Source organism: Amia ocellicauda, chromosome 4 (assembly GCF_036373705.1).
Source record: "Amia ocellicauda isolate fAmiCal2 chromosome 4, fAmiCal2.hap1, whole genome shotgun sequence".
NCBI classification, from domain to species: domain Eukaryota; kingdom Metazoa; phylum Chordata; class Actinopteri; order Amiiformes; family Amiidae; genus Amia; species Amia ocellicauda.
In genome coordinates, this window is record NC_089853.1 from 20,897,144 (window position 1) to 20,915,491 (window position 18,348).

The 18,348-nt window shown below is 39.5% G+C and overlaps 1 protein-coding gene across 1 annotated transcript in view; it reads left to right on the forward strand.

Moving 5' to 3' along the window:
* The window catches only part of LOC136747963 (DNA-binding protein RFX7), a 47,663-nt gene that overhangs the window by 17,727 nt on the left and 11,588 nt on the right, over positions 1 to 18,348 (forward strand). The window contains exon 2 of the mRNA XM_066701339.1: positions 8,203 to 8,236. Within this exon, the coding sequence (XP_066557436.1) occupies positions 8,203 to 8,236 (34 nt within the window). The remainder of the gene's footprint in view (positions 1 to 8,202; positions 8,237 to 18,348) is intronic.

Below are 18,348 nucleotides of genomic sequence, written 5' to 3' on the forward strand. Positions count from 1 at the left end.
CACTCCTATTCCAGTACACTGCTTCATGTTTTAAGACCATACAGCTCGGCGTTTGGGAGTGTGTAGCATCGGTCGGAGCAAAGTGGGGCAGTTCATTTCAGGCAAAGACATTCTGCTGGCAGTGGGTGACCTGTTACTACTGGAGATATTCACTGGAATAAAGAAAATGCTCAAGGAAAAGAATTATCAGCAGGCTTTTATTTTTTTTCCTCTGATGCATAGTACACAGCTCCCAATTCCTGCTTTCTAGGCATGCAGTGTTTTACACATTCATGGCCCTTGTTTCAGGGGCCCATCATGCTGTGCACACAATTGGGTGATGAAAGGATTTCTTTAATATGTTTTAAGGTTTTGGGTTTGGATGTGTAGCTGTTATCTGTTAAAATGTACATTAAGTGTATGGAATCCCCCAACCACAGTCTAAGTCTGCACCAGGCTTGTCTGAGAAACTTAGAACGAGTATAATAGTGCCTGTCTGCTTTTTGGTTGTGTTTTGAAACTCAAATGTGAGGTTTGCACCATGTTGGATCTGTGTCCAGTTAATGACTGTAGGACTGCAAGCAGGTTGATTTGTCAGTGGATAGATGAGGTAAACCTAACCCACTCTTTAGTTCTCTCTGTATTTTTATACTTTACCAGTTTAATTTTGGCATTAATGGAGGCCGAAGTGCAGGTATCAGAAGTGTGGACTGCGCACTGTTCATGATGACTCGTGCTTATTAAATTTAGTAAGTACCTTGAAATCCATGTAAATCCTGCTAGCTAAAGCAGCGCAGTTGGGTGTTTGTGGTTTGGGAGCCTTCGGGTTTGAGGTGAACACGAAGATGATTCTGTTTTTTGTGTCCCTGTGAAGCTTGTGCTGGAGCTCCTAAGTATTACAGACTCTAATTGACTTCAGTGCATTTTTTATTTTATTTTTATTTTTTAGTATTTTATAATTTACCAGGTCTATTTTCTGCAAAGCAATACTGTCTAATCACCTACAACTGAAGAGATTTTTACTTATTTAAAAATATGTAGAGCTCAGATCAAGAACAGTCTTTGCTCAAAAGATGTCAATAAAAACTTGACAACTATAATGTAAAATGTTAATTTTATTTAACTATTTTATTATCTATATTGAAATGAAATCCAACAGTACAGATTTGGTTCTTGAAGGTGCCATTTATTACATTATTTGAAAGCACACTTCAAATTATATTACTTCTATGAAAAATCTCTGATCCCCAAACGACCTTCATTTTCCCACAAAGGAAAACACTTCTCAGGCAAATTTGTGCATTTACTGTAATCCTTAGCACACCTCCTCTGCTCCTGTTTGAAATGTTCTTTTATTTTTTCCATCAGTGAGGAGCGACTCTGAATTTATCAACCCTGGAAGCAGACTGTGAACTAGTTTCTGCCAATCCTTGCAGCACTTTGCATTGGACCAAATATTGTGGTTCCCACCATTGCCAAGCAGCTGACAGAACTGGCAGTGTAAGATGGGGGAATGGTGGCTTTTGCCAGTTGATTTCTATTGCTTCCAGCAGCTCTTGGTGGTGCAACGAGAGCGGGTATGTGAGTGTCCGCGGGGGAAGACCCATTCTCTGTGATCTGTGCTGTGTTGTATAGAGGTATATTGTACTGTGGGTCCCCAGACCTTTCAAAATAAGAGTGGATGCCAAACAGACTCAAATAGGGCAGCAGTAGGAGACAGTGCCTTCAGGGCCTAATTCTCAGCCCCCCTTAGGAAATCTGCACAATGGAGGAGGTAAGATAGGAACCGATGCGTCTTTCACGTGGGTCATTCAGAATAGAAGGCCTTTGAAGTGCCAGCCATACTGGTCTGTTCTGTGAGCGCGCTGAGATTTGCAGTTGCTAGGGTTTAGAGAGAGATAGCAGGCAATCCACTTTCTCCCTGAGGCGGCCATATTGAGGAGCCAGACAGCGAGCAGCTTGGGTTGTCCCTTCCTGCTCACTTGCTGTTTACATTCTTTATAAATAGTACATGAATAGTGAGCAGCAGGAGCCCCTTACGCTGAGACACTGCTTAGAATAGGAGAAGTTGCGTCCTAGGCTTTCAGTTAGTGATCGCAAATCTGAATGGTTTGTGTGTGTGTGTGTGTGTGTGTGTGTGTGTGTGTGTGTGTGTGTGTGTGTGTGTGTGTGTGTGTGTGTGTGTGTGTGTGTGTGTGTTGTTTGTTTTATAGAATCAGATTCCTGTGACAAAAACACAGCAACATTTTTACTTTTTCATTTGTTTGGTTGCTCCATTTGCTAGGGTTTTATTTCTTGAAAAATTGATATTGTATAAAGAGTTATAGGCTATAGTTTATTATTTGTCCATTTCTGCAAGTGCTCCAAAAGGCTTGTGTATAATATGGACACACAGCTGCCATTTTGCACAGTAAATGCATTTACCAATTCCAGTTTTTAATGATAACAATGCACAAATCTTTAATTTGAAGAGGTCTATACAGCCACTGAAGTAGTTAAATCCTGTTTTTCAAAATTGTTAAATGCCACCTGGGAATGGCATTTAGTCACAGTGTCACCAACAAGTAATTTCAAACACTTTTCATAAAATCTGGCTGCACAGATCTTTGCACTAATTTCTCCCTAGAAGGTCAAATTAACTTTTAAGTATTCTTATGAGAAGCTTCAGATTGTCCTTGGGTTTGGCTCAGAAGTAAATTCTGTATGTTTGTGGTGGTTGCAGTGGGGGGGGTGGAGGAGTATATTACATGTCACTACCCTGATATCTACCGTACTGAATTTCCAACTCAGAATACAAGAACTGTAACTGTCTTTGGCCTAGCCTTTTAGTGGAAGAGAATCCTTTTCACCTGTACTAAATTACTCATTTAACAGCCTGCTGCAAACTTACTGACTGCAGAACAGCTGAAGGCAGAAGATTACCAAGGCGGATTGACTTAAATTGATTAAACTGTTCGGGGTCAACATGCAGAGTTCTAGGAAGCAAGGATACATGGCTCTCAGTGGTGTTGAAATTAATATAAACCAAGCTGCACTGACTCACGTGTCTCTGTGGGTTAAGCTACTATGGAAATCTGTAGTTGGGTTTCTTGAAGGAAATGCTTCTGAAAAATAAGCCTTCTCAGTGCAAAAAACATAAGACTAGTTTTAACAAAGGTAAGTTTAATCAAAACAAATCATTGCAAGAAATCCACAAGAATTTGCCTGAATAAGGACAGTTGCTCTTAATGCCTTCAATATTTAAACTACATCTGTTTTTTAAGAGAGTTCTGCAGACTTTGGATGCATGGATTGCTGTTCGTAATATGTTTTGCTTTGTGCTTTAAAGTCATGGTGATCTCTCGCACATCTTCAGTGTAATGCTGGCTTGAGAGTCCCATTGTAAAGGATGTGAAGATATGCCTATGAATACAGCCCCAGACACCTTTTATATCACTAAAACATGGAAGCATGCGATTGATGGGGAAGAAGAAATGACATCACTGTCAATGAGCGGCTTCTGGTTAACTAGAATCATTATTTGTGTGTGTTGTTTTTGTTGTACTTTTCTCTCTCCTGTTTGATATTGAAATTGCTCCGCTTTGCCAAGGCTGCTATAATTGGACCCACTTAAGGTCAGGAATAATTTATATTACCAGCTACCTCAAAAACTATATTATTAATCAGCATCTGAAATGCAGCTGTGTTTATTGATGACTTTTAAGACCAACCTTATTTGCATAATGCTGCCAAATGCTAAACTTTCCCTGGATTTCCACGCAGCTAAGCAAGGTTCAGTTCCAGGTAAATTTGATCTTCAAAAAAGGGGGAGGGGGGTGGAAAAAGGAATATACAAATGCTTTGAACTTGAAAATAACACTACAAGACACCCTAGTGCCTAGATACCCAGCAGACTAAAACTTAAGGATTTTTGACACTAGCCAGGTGGCTAGTAGCCTGACATTTTTACTAGACAAAAAAAAAATTACTAGTCCAAATAATTTTCACCACATTGTAACAAAAGCTAAGTAAACAAATACATTTACACTAGTGCATTTGTCAAATAAAGGTTTATTGAATATAGAACTGTGTGCTCTACAAGCAGTACAACACATAACTTTCCCATCATATCGTAGCCAATCCTCCCTTTATTTTTGCCAAGAGGCAAGGAAATTCCTGGTCCCTTTTTTGGATCACAGTTGGGTTGACTCACGTAGTGGTGGGCGATACCAAAATGTTGCTCCTAGATACCAATACTAATTTTAGTATCTGGATACTCGATACAGGATAGCACCAGAAAATAAACCTTAAGCAGAACAGTAATAAAACTAATTGAGTTCCTGGTAATTTTTAAATACCTTTACTTATTAATATTTTACACCATATTCCATTAAAACAATAATTCATAACATGTTTTAATGTTTTGTTTTTTCAAGGAATGGTGTGTAAGTAAGTCAAGTATTTTGTGGGTTGCAACATACAACTTTCTTATGCTGATAACACCTCATTGAGAATGCAAACTAACAAATAATTTAAAGTACAAAATAATAGTCCGCAAATTCACAAGTGAAAAATGAGGGGTCTACTCTCCATACTTGACACGCTCCACTTGAAAGCTACTGTACTTACAATCCCTTTTAAAGGGGGTTTCATTTGTATCATTTATGTTCAAGTTTCACCTCCAAAAAATATATCCAAATACAGGAATAATAATTTACAGAAAGTTATCAAATAGGCTCCAGTTGTTTCACCAGTGGTAGGTTTTTTTCACAGCAAAAGCAGGCATGTCCATATTGTTTTGTTTGTTTTGCTGGCTGCGTCTGGGACTTTGACATGATCTTAAAGTTGTAAGGGCATTTCTACATTTTCTTTATTTTATTTTTGGTGGATTTTAATACTTTCCTTTTCATAATTTTCAGGTATACTTAAGCCAAACACTATTTCTTTAGTGCTTTCTGTCTTGCAACTAGCGTTACTCTAAGTGAAGACAGTGTTCTTGTACTGCAGGTTCAGCAGCTGTTTTAATAAACTTAAACTAGGAAACTATAGGAAACTAGTATCGTAGTTAGTGTTTTAATGTGTACATCTTGTCCTCACTGTTGCTGCTATACTTTCAATAAATTGTGGCGGTTTGCCTCACAGAATTCTTTGTTATTCCCAGATCGTGCTAGTGGGAATGCAATCTAAATAACATATTGGCCTAATAATTCACTAGCATCCTCTATCCCAATAAAATCAATGGAAATAATGTTTTAGTTCTTATTGTTATTTAAATAAAAGAGAGCTCAATTATTTTACAATCCTGCCGTATGACATCTGCACATAGATCTGAATGTCGATCCAATAAATGTTTAAACAAATTGCCTTGTTAGGCCTTCTCTTGCCTGATTTTATTTTAGATTTTTTCTGCAGTTTGGATTTCCATTGTCAATGCCAGGCCCTCTTCATTGCAAAAGATTCCAAAATAATCACAAATCAAACGGGTACCATTACCTTATTTATTTATTTTTAAACAAGATGAGGAACATTGTTCCGCCATAATGCTTCAGTTTTATCAACTGCACGTGCGGCTCATTGAATCATGGCAGGATCATCTCCTGGTGGTTCCATATGTCACAGTGGTAGATGGTACTCCTTGGAGTCCACAATATAAGAACTGCTACATTTAGGTATCATTGTGCCCCGCTGGTACCAGTACTACCGCCCACCACTAGACTCACGTCATTTTTAGACTTCTTTGCGGTTGGATTAGAGAGGCTTAAGGAACAAACCTTACATCTTTCATGATTTATCTAACCTTTAAGTTACCTTGACTCACAAAAATCCTCACAAGAATACCGGGGAAGACTGGGCGAGTTCTTTAGTCAAGGCGCTGTGTTGATTCTGCGCAGATTGAATGATGCACAAATCTCAGCGCTAAAACCCCTGGTGTGTGATGATCTACAGATCACATACTCTGCGCTGAATCTGCTCATCGAACTCGTCCATTGATGCTGTGGCCTCGAGTACAGAATGTGGAAAGCTTATGGTGGACTTGTGTCATTGAAATCAGTTCAGCATGACATAAAATACCAAAGATGCAACAGTCTGACAAAACTCATGGCATAGCGATACAAGTAAATTACAGTTGGGGAAAAGTGTGTATTTGTTGTTTTTATTGACAAAATGCTGCTTGCCAAGTGGCCTAGTAATTCATATTTGTCAGTCACCCTGCCTTCAAAATACTCACTAGGGGCGAGCAGGGCACCTTTATTTCCAGCCCTGTACCCATCTTGGCAGAATCCATTATGAGAATATACATTTGCATCACTTGTGATTATCTTTATTGCCAAATAATGTGGTCTTTACGCACAGGAAAAGTGGAAAAAAGTGTCTATAATCTTAGAGGAGCTACAGCTAGTACTAAAAATTAAAGCTTTAGCCTGTGAATTTATTAAATAATTCCCAGTCAGCAGTTGTATTTTTGTGACCAGAAATAGAATGCAGTTGACCGTGAGCATAAGAAAAATAGAAAAGCATAATTGAGAGTTTCACAGTCGAAACCCCAGTTTACCACAGAGCGTAACATGTTAGTAAAAACAGAAAAAAAAAAAAAAACAGTATCAGGTTTTAAGATGCATTTTGTTCAATAAAACACGTGTGTCTTTAGGTCATTTTTTGATCTTATTACCAAATGTTATAGATCAGTGTTTCAGTGTTTGCCTGAGGACCCCCCACCTACCGAAGGATGGGATTCAGACCGAAAAAACTTGCGAATACGAGGGGTGAGGGGAGTGCTGACGGTAAAGACTTGCGAGAGCGGGGGTGGGGTGCTGACAGTAAAAACTTGGCTGGGGGGGTAGGGCACACATGGTATAGTAATCGATCATTTCGGCGACATTTTTGTGGGGGGGGAGCATTTTGCTGCCTTTTTTGAAAGATAGTCTGCCATTAAATTTTTGTTCTCACACACCACAGTTTGGGAAACGCTGTTATAGATGTAAGTGTACAGCCAGATCAGTTGCAGCAGGGCATTGATAGTTCAGTGAAGTGTTTTGGTTCCTTTGAAAGTGAATCCCTTCACCCTCAAGTTAAGGGTGTAAGGGTCTTGCAGAATGATTTCCATTCAGACAAGTAGGGCTCTGACCCTCTGTTAATTTTGACATGGTTAGTGTTCATACTATTAAGAGGGGAAAACTGAAATGTTTTTTGAAAAGTGAGACATCAAAGTCTTCTGTGACAATTTTGAAATATATACATATCTATATAGTTACTTCTACTGTACATAATTTTGTCAGCAATTCTCGAATGAAGCAAAATAAAACATTCTTGACATGGTTAGTGAGCTCTCTTTGTGGAGTCAGTGTACAAGCCCAGATGTAACTCCAGGATTGTACACGGGCTACAGCAGGTGTGTGGCTGATGTTCAGGGTGGGACATAATTATGAGGATAGTACCCGAGGTTCAATTCCCGCAGTTTCCCAGCAGTGTTGTGAGATTTAATACAACAACTGCATAAGGACCTACAGCAAGAGACGAATGGGAGCCACTGTTGTCTGGAACCAGAACCTCTGACTTTAATTAATTGAGACCCAACGCTGTATTAGCCCTGCCTGGTGAAAAGCACCGGTGCACCATTAGCCCTTTTAAGTATGATGTGTTCTATTGTATTAATATGCTGACCCGGCCTGACATTTGTGCCGCCTCTGGAGCGATTCAGGTTAGCCAGGGAAGAGATATAAACTTCCCCTTTTGCGCATCACTAGAAGAGGGAAGCCGAGTGCATGTAGAGCCCTGTGCCACCAAAGGGGTCTCGGGGTGCGGGCAGGCAGGATAACTTTGACCATTCATCCCGAGCTCCCTCTCCTTTATATCCTAAGCCAGTGCCATGCTCCTCTGCCAGCTTCACATTGCTGTCAAGTCAGGGGAGATAGTTTACACACTGTACCTGCATTTAGATGAAATACTGGTTTATACCGGCTTGTAAAGTTAATTTCTTCACAGACTCTGAAGGTCTGTACAGTGTGATATTATTGGGGTTTCAGAGCTGGGAATGATATCTTTGTCTCTTTATACATCAGGCTGGGTGGCTCCCAGTGCTGGGGTGAAGATATCTCTTGTAGCTTTGGTATTTCTTCAGTGGTCTGGGTGGGGAGGGTTTATGCCTTACAATGCAGACGCTGGCTATTAATAAACATGGACATGAAGATAACTTCCCTGAAGTAACTCTCAATATTAATTTTCCTTTTTCCTTTTGTTTTTCAGTAAATCTGTACAATCAAAAGTGGAGAACATTTTGGTAAGTATAGCTTCAATGCTAAATGATATGTCCGCTTTCACTGTCATGCCAACAATGCAGACATCGCAGAACCCCCACTTCCACTTACCATGTCACTTCCTGCCTCTGCTGTCTGTGTATAGGATGATGTTACAAATTGGCTCTGAGACGGGGGCAATGCTTCTTTAAATGCAGTATTTTCATCTTGGCATTACTGTCAAAGTTCAGTCGTTAAAGTATCTTTGGACTTTGCCATCGCACAGTTACGGCCTTACTTGCTTTTGGGTAACAAGAAACTCTCTTCTCTCAACCATATAGGAATCGCCTATAGACCTAGCATTAGGTTTCCACACCCTTTGCAGAAAAGGGCACAAAAGCAACGTGATTATCACAATACAAGATGCTTGGCAAAGAGAGAGGACCGGGGCGGAGATCCCAAAGGCAATCATTTGTTCTCTGCAATAGTTACATAGTCTGAATCGTCAAAATGCTGCACAGGAGATACTGTGGTTGCCTGCAGGTGCTTTTTGTGAGCAGGAATTAGAAACTGCAACTGTCCCAATCTAGCAGGGAGAGGGGAACTGGTGAATACCCTGCAATGTACTTAAAAACCATCAGCCAGTAAAATTATACATTTACAAAATTGGGCTTCATTGGCTTCCTTTTCTTATTCCACTCTGAGTTTCTTAATATTGTCATAAAGAGATACTGTATTATTCATTCTGTGCTGAGCCTTGCCCACTGGCCACTGCATTGTCTCACTCTGTGCATTGTCGGCTGCACCCTCAGACTATTCACTCCCTTCAGTTGCTCTGCAGCAGACACGCTGGAGTATGGGGGAGCGAGATGGGGTGAAGCTTTGCTGCAGGAATGCAAATCCATGAAGGGTTATTTGTTTTTTGTTGTGGTATTATAAACCATTTCAGCCGTGCTCTGGTGCTTTTGGATTTTTTTTTACAACCAAGAATGAAAATGTATGTCTAATAAATGTGCAGCACATGTAATATTCTCGTAACACCTGAGAAGTGTATTTATTTGTTTATTTTGAATGCTTTGAAACATTAAAAGGTTTTTGTTTCTGTGACAATGGAGAAGTTAATTGGATATTTAGCTAGTTTAATGCTAAAGCAACTTAAGAATGGGATCAAAGAGATTATTTCTCAAAAAAAAAAAAAAAAAAAAAGGTAAAAGTAGAGGTGGGTGGGGGTGGGGTTCCTGCCGGTAGACCATCAGCAGTTAAAATGCAGAAATCTTGTTTTTGCATACTCCATGCACCCTGAATAATTACTGGCTGGTAATGGTTTAATCTGGGAAATGCAGTCTTTGGTATATCCATGTTAAATTTTAAAACATTTTTGTCCTTTAAAAAATAATAATAATTAAAGTGTCTGTCTGTAACAAAAACGGGCTTCCCAGGCTAATTTTTTTTATCAGTCAATTTACTTTAATTTTAAAATCTTGCTCTTGTGATGTGATCTGGAATGGTCTTGTTTTGAGAGAGATAGTCTTGCTTATTGTAGGCAAAACTCGACTACACTTACGCTCATCTGGGTGTACATACTATATATATACCATATAGTGTGTGTGTCTTTCTGCCTGTCTGTTTACATACAGTAGCTCCCGGATAAAAACGTGGAGATGAGGCTGTGCTCGGGACAAGCCTTAGCACGCAATGTTGCTTTAACAAAGATATGGAGTTAAAGCATTTAAGTCATATCTGAAGTACTTTGCGAGGAAAGTGTTGTATAATCATCCTGAATAATATAAATGTCACGAGTCTTAAGTGTCTTAAGTGTAGTAGGTGCTGTTGCCTGTCTGGAAACAGGCTCGACCCCAGCAGCCAAGGCTGTCTATACTATGATACTGAATGTTGCAACCTTACCGGGATTCTTGCATCAGCATCAGTCATTAAACTTTTATTTGCAAGTTGTATTCCACCAGGGCTGCTTTAAAAACTGAGTTTATTTTATTTCGGCTATTAAGGAATTCTAGAGGACAAAAACAAAAAAACCACTAGCTTCTGAGATTAGCATATTGTGCGTTATATATATATATATATATATATATATTTTTTTTTTTCTTTTTTTTTTTTTCTTGTATATTGTTTTGTTTTGATCTACATTAATATTTCTGATGGTAGATTTTGTCATGTTCGTATCATCCCTCGAGTTACACATAACTACACTCTGAAAGATGTGTAGATTTAAACAAACAAACAAAAATTCTTGTGGCTCGGTATTATTGGGAAAGATGGTATTCGTCTCTATAGGGTTAGGCTTTCATACCTTGACAGTTTTTTTCAATAATGAAATGGAAGAAAGCCCTACAGTGCAAAACAAGGTATACAATGAATTTATTAAAAATGTAAAAAGATTTTTAAATGGCTCAGACTCATTAGTTAAGCACTTCTTAAAGTCTACAATGACCACCACACTTAAGTCTTGTAATGATCTATGCTATGGCTGGAATCCTCGATTTTCCCCCTTAATGTGTAAAAACATTTGTCTTTAGATTGACACCAAAATAGCTCATGCAACATCCACCCCCCCCTCCCCCTCCCCCTCCCCATGTTGATTTAGTAAAACATGCTGTCATGTTAAAAATGCATCAGCCTAATTGAAAATGCACAGAAAAAAAGAAAGTGAAGTCACCCCAGCCCAACACACCAATGAAGTGCTTTGTTGCGTATGTCATCATCATAGGGATACACACATTTGAAAGCACTGTAGAGAAAATAACATGGGCATTGCTCAGGCCACATGTGAAACATGAAAAGCCTTTCCAGGTTATGTCTGAAGGAGCATGTTAGGTGAAGGTTGTTTGTTTAGTGTGTAGGAAGTGCACAAAAAAATAAAATAAAAAAATAAAAAATAAATAACCCCATTCCCCCAAAAAAAGCACATGGCTTATGGCTTCACCTATTTGCAAATAAAAAAAAGTCATTTCCAGACCATGTGTTGTGTAACATACATGATTTAAACATTTTATATAAGCACAGTATGAAATGTATGTTATTTTCTATGTATTTTTTTCCAAAATTTGAAATTAATTGTAAATGGAGGTAATGAGCGAGAGATCTGTGTGCCCGAGGTGCAGCAGGGTTTGTGGGTTTCATTGTCAGCCAGTGTCGGTGAAGGATGGCCAGAGACCAGTGTTATTCTGTAAGCGTGAGTGGGTGCGTGGATGTGCCTGTTTGTTTACTTCCCCCCCCCCTCCTCTCCCCAGGCCTCACCCTGCTCTGTCCTGTCTGTTTCAAACGCCGTATCCCGGCCGCCAGCCAGTAGGCTACGAGAGGATTACATCGCTTTTATTTACCTTTTTTCCCTCACTACCGCTGCTTAGTGGCTGATAACTTTAGCCATTCATGAGCTTCCGTTCCCCTAGCAACAAACAAGCGAATAGAAAAGATGGGGAAGACGCATCTATTCTTAGAAACCAATTGTAAACGGTGGGGAGATCCAGGGTAAAAATGCACGTTGGCAGTTTGTCAGTTTCACTCAGTGGGTGATGTGTTACTCTGGGTCTAGCTCTCCAAGGGTTAAATGTGGGGGATTTCTGTTCCAGAGGCTCTCGGAGTGCATAAACAGATCCAGACCGTCTGGCTTGCAGTTGTCTATCAGGCTGTTCTTGCATTGCAGTTAACCACTTGCATTTTGGCTTTGGTGTCTGTTTTTTTTAAATTATATATAAATACAAAAAGACACCAAAACATGCAGAGATTGTTTTCCAATAGGGGCTACTGACTTCTATTCAATATAGAGTGTGTTTCTCCATTTATTAATGCCGGATTTTGCCACAGGTTCACACTCAAGCATATTCACACCACCAAGCCTTAAGAGAATCTTTCACTGTAGAAAGCCTTCTTTTGATTATTATTTATATTTTGGGCAAGATTTAGAGCCTTGAATAAGGTAACCAATTTATTTTCAGAATAAACATCCCCCTCTCCCAATTTAGAGAAAAGGGGAAAGGGAAATATTTAAATATGCTGTAATGAATATTTCCAGTTCTGTATACCTCAGTGCTGAGTCTGACCTGTCAATAGGCTCTCCAGTGGAGTTCATTCATGTCTCAAATGTTGTTAATTTTGTTTGTCCGCTAACCTCCAATTTAAGACTTTACGTTTTGAAATTCCTAAACATAAGCACATTGTTTCACACAGTGTATTCACTTATCCTAAGGTTTCTGTTTTGTTTTTTTGTTTCCCCCGGAGCAAACGCAGTGAAAACAAAAGCTTGTTTATGTTGGCTTAACGATCCGTTATGTTTGCCTACGGATTAATGGAGCCTCAAATGATTTATAGTAGGGGGAAAATATTCAAGTCTATTCCCCCCTTATAATTTTCCTATATGTAAAACTGGTTTCACATTAGAAATTGATACCTTCTATTTATGTTGAAATGTTCTCACTTTTTCCAATATGGTTTTTGTGTTTTATATTAACCGGGACTCATCCTGTACATAACGTGGGCGGTAAAATAAGTCTAGCCTACATTTGCAACTATTATGTCTCTCAGGATGGAAGACTGTTTAGGGATCAGGTTTAAAGAGACACATGCATATTTGCTGTTTATTTATTTATACTATATATATAATTTTTTTTTTTTTTTTTTTTAATTTTTTGAAGTTCACATGGGGTTCATGCAATGACCTCTCAGATTATTTTATACTGTTTTACTTCTAGCCAGTCTGACCAGAATGTATCCTACTAAACATCATATAAATAAAATGCATATTTTAAATGCAAAACATGCACGTAAAACTCATCCTACGTATATATGGGTTGATGTGTGTGTGTATGTGTATATATATATATATATATATATATATATAACGTAGGATATAATTACCATCAGCACCTTGATATTTTGCACAGCATTACACAGCTCACATGGAGTGTAATTATATGACAGTTTTATAACACAATAATACCACATCACAGCGCTGGTGCTGGTACACAGTGCCCTCGATTCCATAGAACACCTCTGCAATGAACTGGCCAGGCAAACGAGAGAGAGCCTTCAAATACTTGATCTTGATGGTGCACCACAGACGTGCACTACAAAGGAGATTGGTGCAGATTGTCTTCTGCCATTTATTGAAAGGATTTCAACAGTCATTAAGATCACCCTTTTAAATACATAGTGAACAGATGTATTTTGGCGGGGGGTGGATATTTCTGCATTGATTCCCGATAATGCTGTGTTTATAGTGAGGCTTAGTAATTTCAGTCTCAATGTTTATAATGCTAGATACTGTAGTGCTTCTGAAGCAGCATTGCTCTTCGCTTCAGTATTCTCCTTTACTGTGAAATGATTGGTACGAATGGATGCGAGTGTGACAGATTAGATGGTGTTCTTCACTGCTCTTAGTGTTTGTGTTTATTTTTTTTATTATTATTTGAAGAGACAGGTCTGAATATTCAGTAATTGTAATGAGGATTATCTGCAAATACTGAACTGATCGAATGGCACGGACAATGTGCGAACTGCTCAGCACCAACACCTCTGAAGCAGAGAGGTGTGAGACCTGTTGAATAATTTAATAAGTATCTCTTCGGTGTTTTTTAACTCTGAAAAAAATTGCCGTGATCACTCATCTTAAGATCACACGTCCAAAGATGGAAAAAGTAGGTTAAAACTGGGTATGGACAGTGAGGGTGACAGTGCTTCTGAATTTCTGACATTCTGTTTACATATCAAATAGGAAACCTTGCAAAAAGAGAAAAGAGGAAATTGAATCTTCTTGAGATAGCGTCAAACAAAAATCAGTCTGTGGTCTTTTGCGTATGTTTACCAGAATGGTATAGCGGTATCTCAGCCCCCTTTTCCTTAAAATAAATAAATACAAAAATACAAAATGCATGGTATTTTATTTTCTAGCCCTGTGTAGCAGTGTGGAGTAGTGCCTGGAGCTAAAGTCTCTCGCCTGTTTCCTTCTACTCCAGTAGAATTTAAATTATTCCTGCTCCTCCCCGTCATCTTCCCATTCTCTTTGATGTTCAGAGCTGGAAAGGCAGTGCAGTGTTTGTAGCTCAGGGCCCAGCTATCTTGCATGCTGGGGAGTACCAGGCACCAGCCACCGCCTTTCTCGGAGAAGGAATGAGAGGCTTTCAGATTTTAGATTCTTATATTGTATTTTTATTTAATTTGTGCGTCTCTGCAAAGAGTCTGACAGATTGTTGACCTGTGTTGTGTTGTTGTTATTTGCTAAGCGTGTAGGTGCGAATCTGCCAGCAGTATCCTTGCGGTGTGGCCCGAGACTCCCCGTCCGGGACTTCTGACCCCTGACTCTCCCAGTCACGAAAAGCTTTCTTTAGAAAACAGAGTACAGACTCCTAGTTGTCTGTCTATCAGTCTATTTATCTGTCTGTCTGTATCTAACATCTCTCTAGCTGTCTGTCTATCTGTTTATCCTTAGTGCATACATTTCTCCCTGCCTCTTCCCTCTCTGAACAGTTCTCCAGCCACTGACATTGTCAATTCCACACAGCGCCTCTGTATCTGGGAAGAACTGCGCTTTCAACTTTTTATACCCTCAAGTCTGAGGGGATTGGCTTCCCCTATAAGAGCATCCACCCCTCCTTCACTGCAAAACAGACCTAATTGGCCAGTACATTTTCACTAGGCCTTGGTATCTGAGCACATGCACGCACCCCCCCACTGTGCTGTTCTTTTCAGTTTTAACCTCATATTAAGGGTCACACTTCATCCCTGCATCCCCATGGTGTTCAGACAATTTAAGAGTGTCTGCCTTTGTTAAGCGCTTCCCCCATGGAGTTTGTAATGGTTAAGTGAAGTAGTGATATAACATTTTGTGCTGTAAACGTGAATTTGTCTAAGGGGCGTGATGTGTTTTAAGGCAAAAAGAGGAAATAAATAGTGGAATGGGACATCAATTCAACATGCAGAGTGCAATATGAGTGAGCTGTCTGTCTGTCTGTGTAAAAATTCCCTGCCAAAAAAAACACAAGTGTACATCTGGAGACAGTTGGGTTACTTGTGCAGAACAGATGGGAAGTAAATGGCAAGATTGCAACAGAGTTCCAAGCACAGTTTCTTTACTCTGTCTCTTTTTAATCTCCTGTTTACATCTCTAATCCAACCTTTCCGTGCCAAGGTCAGCTCCCTGTCCAACACCCAGCCAAGAGGCCTGGCAGCAGACTTATCTTTTTTCTACCATATTTTTGTTAAATGTTGCATCCTGTAGCAAGATGCAACTTCAATGTGTTGCTCATTTTCTCAGTGCTTGCACTGCAGTACCGCCACTGAGGGGCTCAGTTTGCTCTTGAATTGCGTGTGGAGAGAGCCATGTAGTCACTATGGCTGCAAGCACTTTGCCTTCTTACACTGCAGTCCTCCTGTACACTTCACACATTCAAGCCAGGCCCCGAGTCTCAGGCCACCAGTCCCTGCAGACCTGTGAGCAGGCAAGATGTGACTGGTGGTGCCCAGTTCTAGACCACAAAGAGGACGGACCAGCAGTCCCTGCAAGATTAGAGTTGTTTGGGCTGTTTTTATTTCACACCAGTGGTGGGAACTCCTTCTATCTAGCCATTGTTGTGTTTGTTATGGGGAATCATCCCTGAGACCAAAGTTAAGTGTAGCTTTGCAGCTGCTGGTTTGTGGTATCCAGATTATTGTAAAGAACTGCTTCAGTGTAACCCAGGCTTTCAAGTTTCCATCCCCAGGTTCAGTCAATGATTATATATTTATATAGTATTGTGCAAACGTTTTAGGCAGGTGTGAAAAAAATGCTGTAAAGTAAGAATTCTTTCAAAAATAGACGTTAATTGATCAATATAATCTATTAACAAAATGCAAAGTGAGTGAACAGAAGAAAAATCTAAATCAAATAAATATTTGGTGTGAACACCCTTTGCCTTCAAAACAGCATCAATTCTTCGAGGTACACTTGCACACAGTTTTTGAAGGAACTCGGCAGGTAGGTTGGCCCAAACATCTTGGAGAGCTAACCACAGTTCTTCTGTGGATTTAGGCAGCCTCAGTTGCTTCTGTCTCTTCATGTAATCCCAGACATACCATCACTTCCAGGATTCCTTGTTCTTCTTTACACTGAAGATAGTTCTTAATGACTTTACTGTATGTTTGGGGTTGTTGTCATGCTGCAGAAAAAAATGTGGGCCAATCAGATGCCTCCCTGATGGTATTGCATGATGGTTAAGTATCTGCCTGTACTTCTCAGCATTGAGGAGACCATTCAGTCCAAATCCCCAACTCTATTTGCAGAAATGCAGCCCCAAACTTGCAAGGAACCTCCACCATGCTTCACTGTTGCCTGCAGACACTCATTTGTGTACCGCTCTCCAGCCCTTGAGCAAACAAACTGCCTTCTGCTACAGCCAGATATTTCACATTTTGGCTCATCAGTCCAGAGCACCTGCTGTCATGTTTCTGCACCCCAGTTCCTGTGTTTTCGTGCATAGTTGAGTCGCTTGGCCTTGTTGCCATGTTGGAGGTATGGCTTTTTGGGCGCAAGTCTTCCATGAAGGCCACTTCCTACCAGACTTCTCCGGACAGTAGATGGGTGTACCAGGGTCCCACTGGCAAACCCATGTCTGCCTTGAAATTTCTGCTTGGGAGAGACCTTGCTGATGCAGTATAACTACCTTGTGTCTTGTTGCTGTGCTCAGTCTTGCCATGGTGTATGACTTTTGACAGTAAACTGTCTTCAGCAACCTCACCTTGTTAGCTGAGTTTGGCTGTTCCTCACCCAGTTTTATTCCTCCTACACAGCTGTTTCTGTTTCAGTTAATGATTGTGTTTCAACCTACATATTGAATTGATGATCATTAGCACCTGTTTGGTATAATTGTTTAATCAAACACTGACTATATGCCTACAAAATCCCTGACATTGTGCAAGTGTACCTAGAAGAATTGATGCTGTTTTGAAGGCAAAGGGTGGTCACACCAAATATGGATTTGATTTAGGTTTTTCTTATGTTCACTCACTTTGCATTTAGATAATTGATCAATCAAATCCTTTAACATGTCTCTTTTTGAAAGCATTCTTACTTTACAACATTTTTTCCACACCTGCCTAAAACATTTGCACAGTACTGTGTGTATATATATATATATATATATGTATATATATATATATATGGCTAGCTTCCTGAATGTTCCCATCACATAGAGATGTTAAGGGATATAAACTTGATGTTTATTTTATTGGTTGTATTGTGTCTGGGAAAGCCACATAAACCGTGATGTAGGGGTGGCATTCACCTTCAGAAGTTTGAAGTATTTATTTTGGATCTTTTTTTTCAGTCCCCCCAGTGCCTGCATTTGTTAGGCTGCCCTGTCCTTTATATAAATTAATACATTGTGTTAGGGGTCTGTCTAATTGTATATTGCGAGCTGTGTGAAATTACATCTCTTACACAGCAAGTGCCGTCTTTCACACAATGTATTAACCTGTTTAAAAATGGTTTGCTCCAGGATCCGCTGTAACTGACCTGCAGTAGCCGATCTGTTTTTTCACCCTGTTTAAACGTTACAAAAATATTCATTAAAAAACAATATCCTGTTAAAATTTGCACCATTAGAATGTATACTGATAAGAGGTATAGGAATGTTTGCTCTGTGATTGGCTGGGATCTCCTGTGTGGTTTATAATAAGTTTAAGTAATAAAAATCAACCCATTGCCCATCACAATAACCCTATAAGTACATTGCATGACTTTTCCAGGGGTGGTCAGTTGAGAACAATTCGCCAACCTTTCATTGACACTTGTAAACAGAGCTACAGACACCACTCTGTTACTGTCTAGACATTGGAAACATTGTAGTATCATTCTACATTGATGCTATTAAAAATAGCCCTCGGCAAAATGTTAGTCACTCAAGCAACAGTGTAATCTAAATGTTAGCTTTTCTTGAATGCGCTTACCATTTCACAATCTGGAGTATCTGCCAAATTATATTTATTTATTTATTTAATCTGTACGGCACAAGCAAGTTCTAAGTATGTTGACATATACTTACTAGTGCAGAAAAATCTTTTCCTGTCGATGTTTGGACTCCAATTCATTAAAAAGAAGAAAGAGAGACAAAGACTGGAAATCTGGTGCAGTTTAAAATTCTCAAATAAAGATGTAAGCAAGTGCATC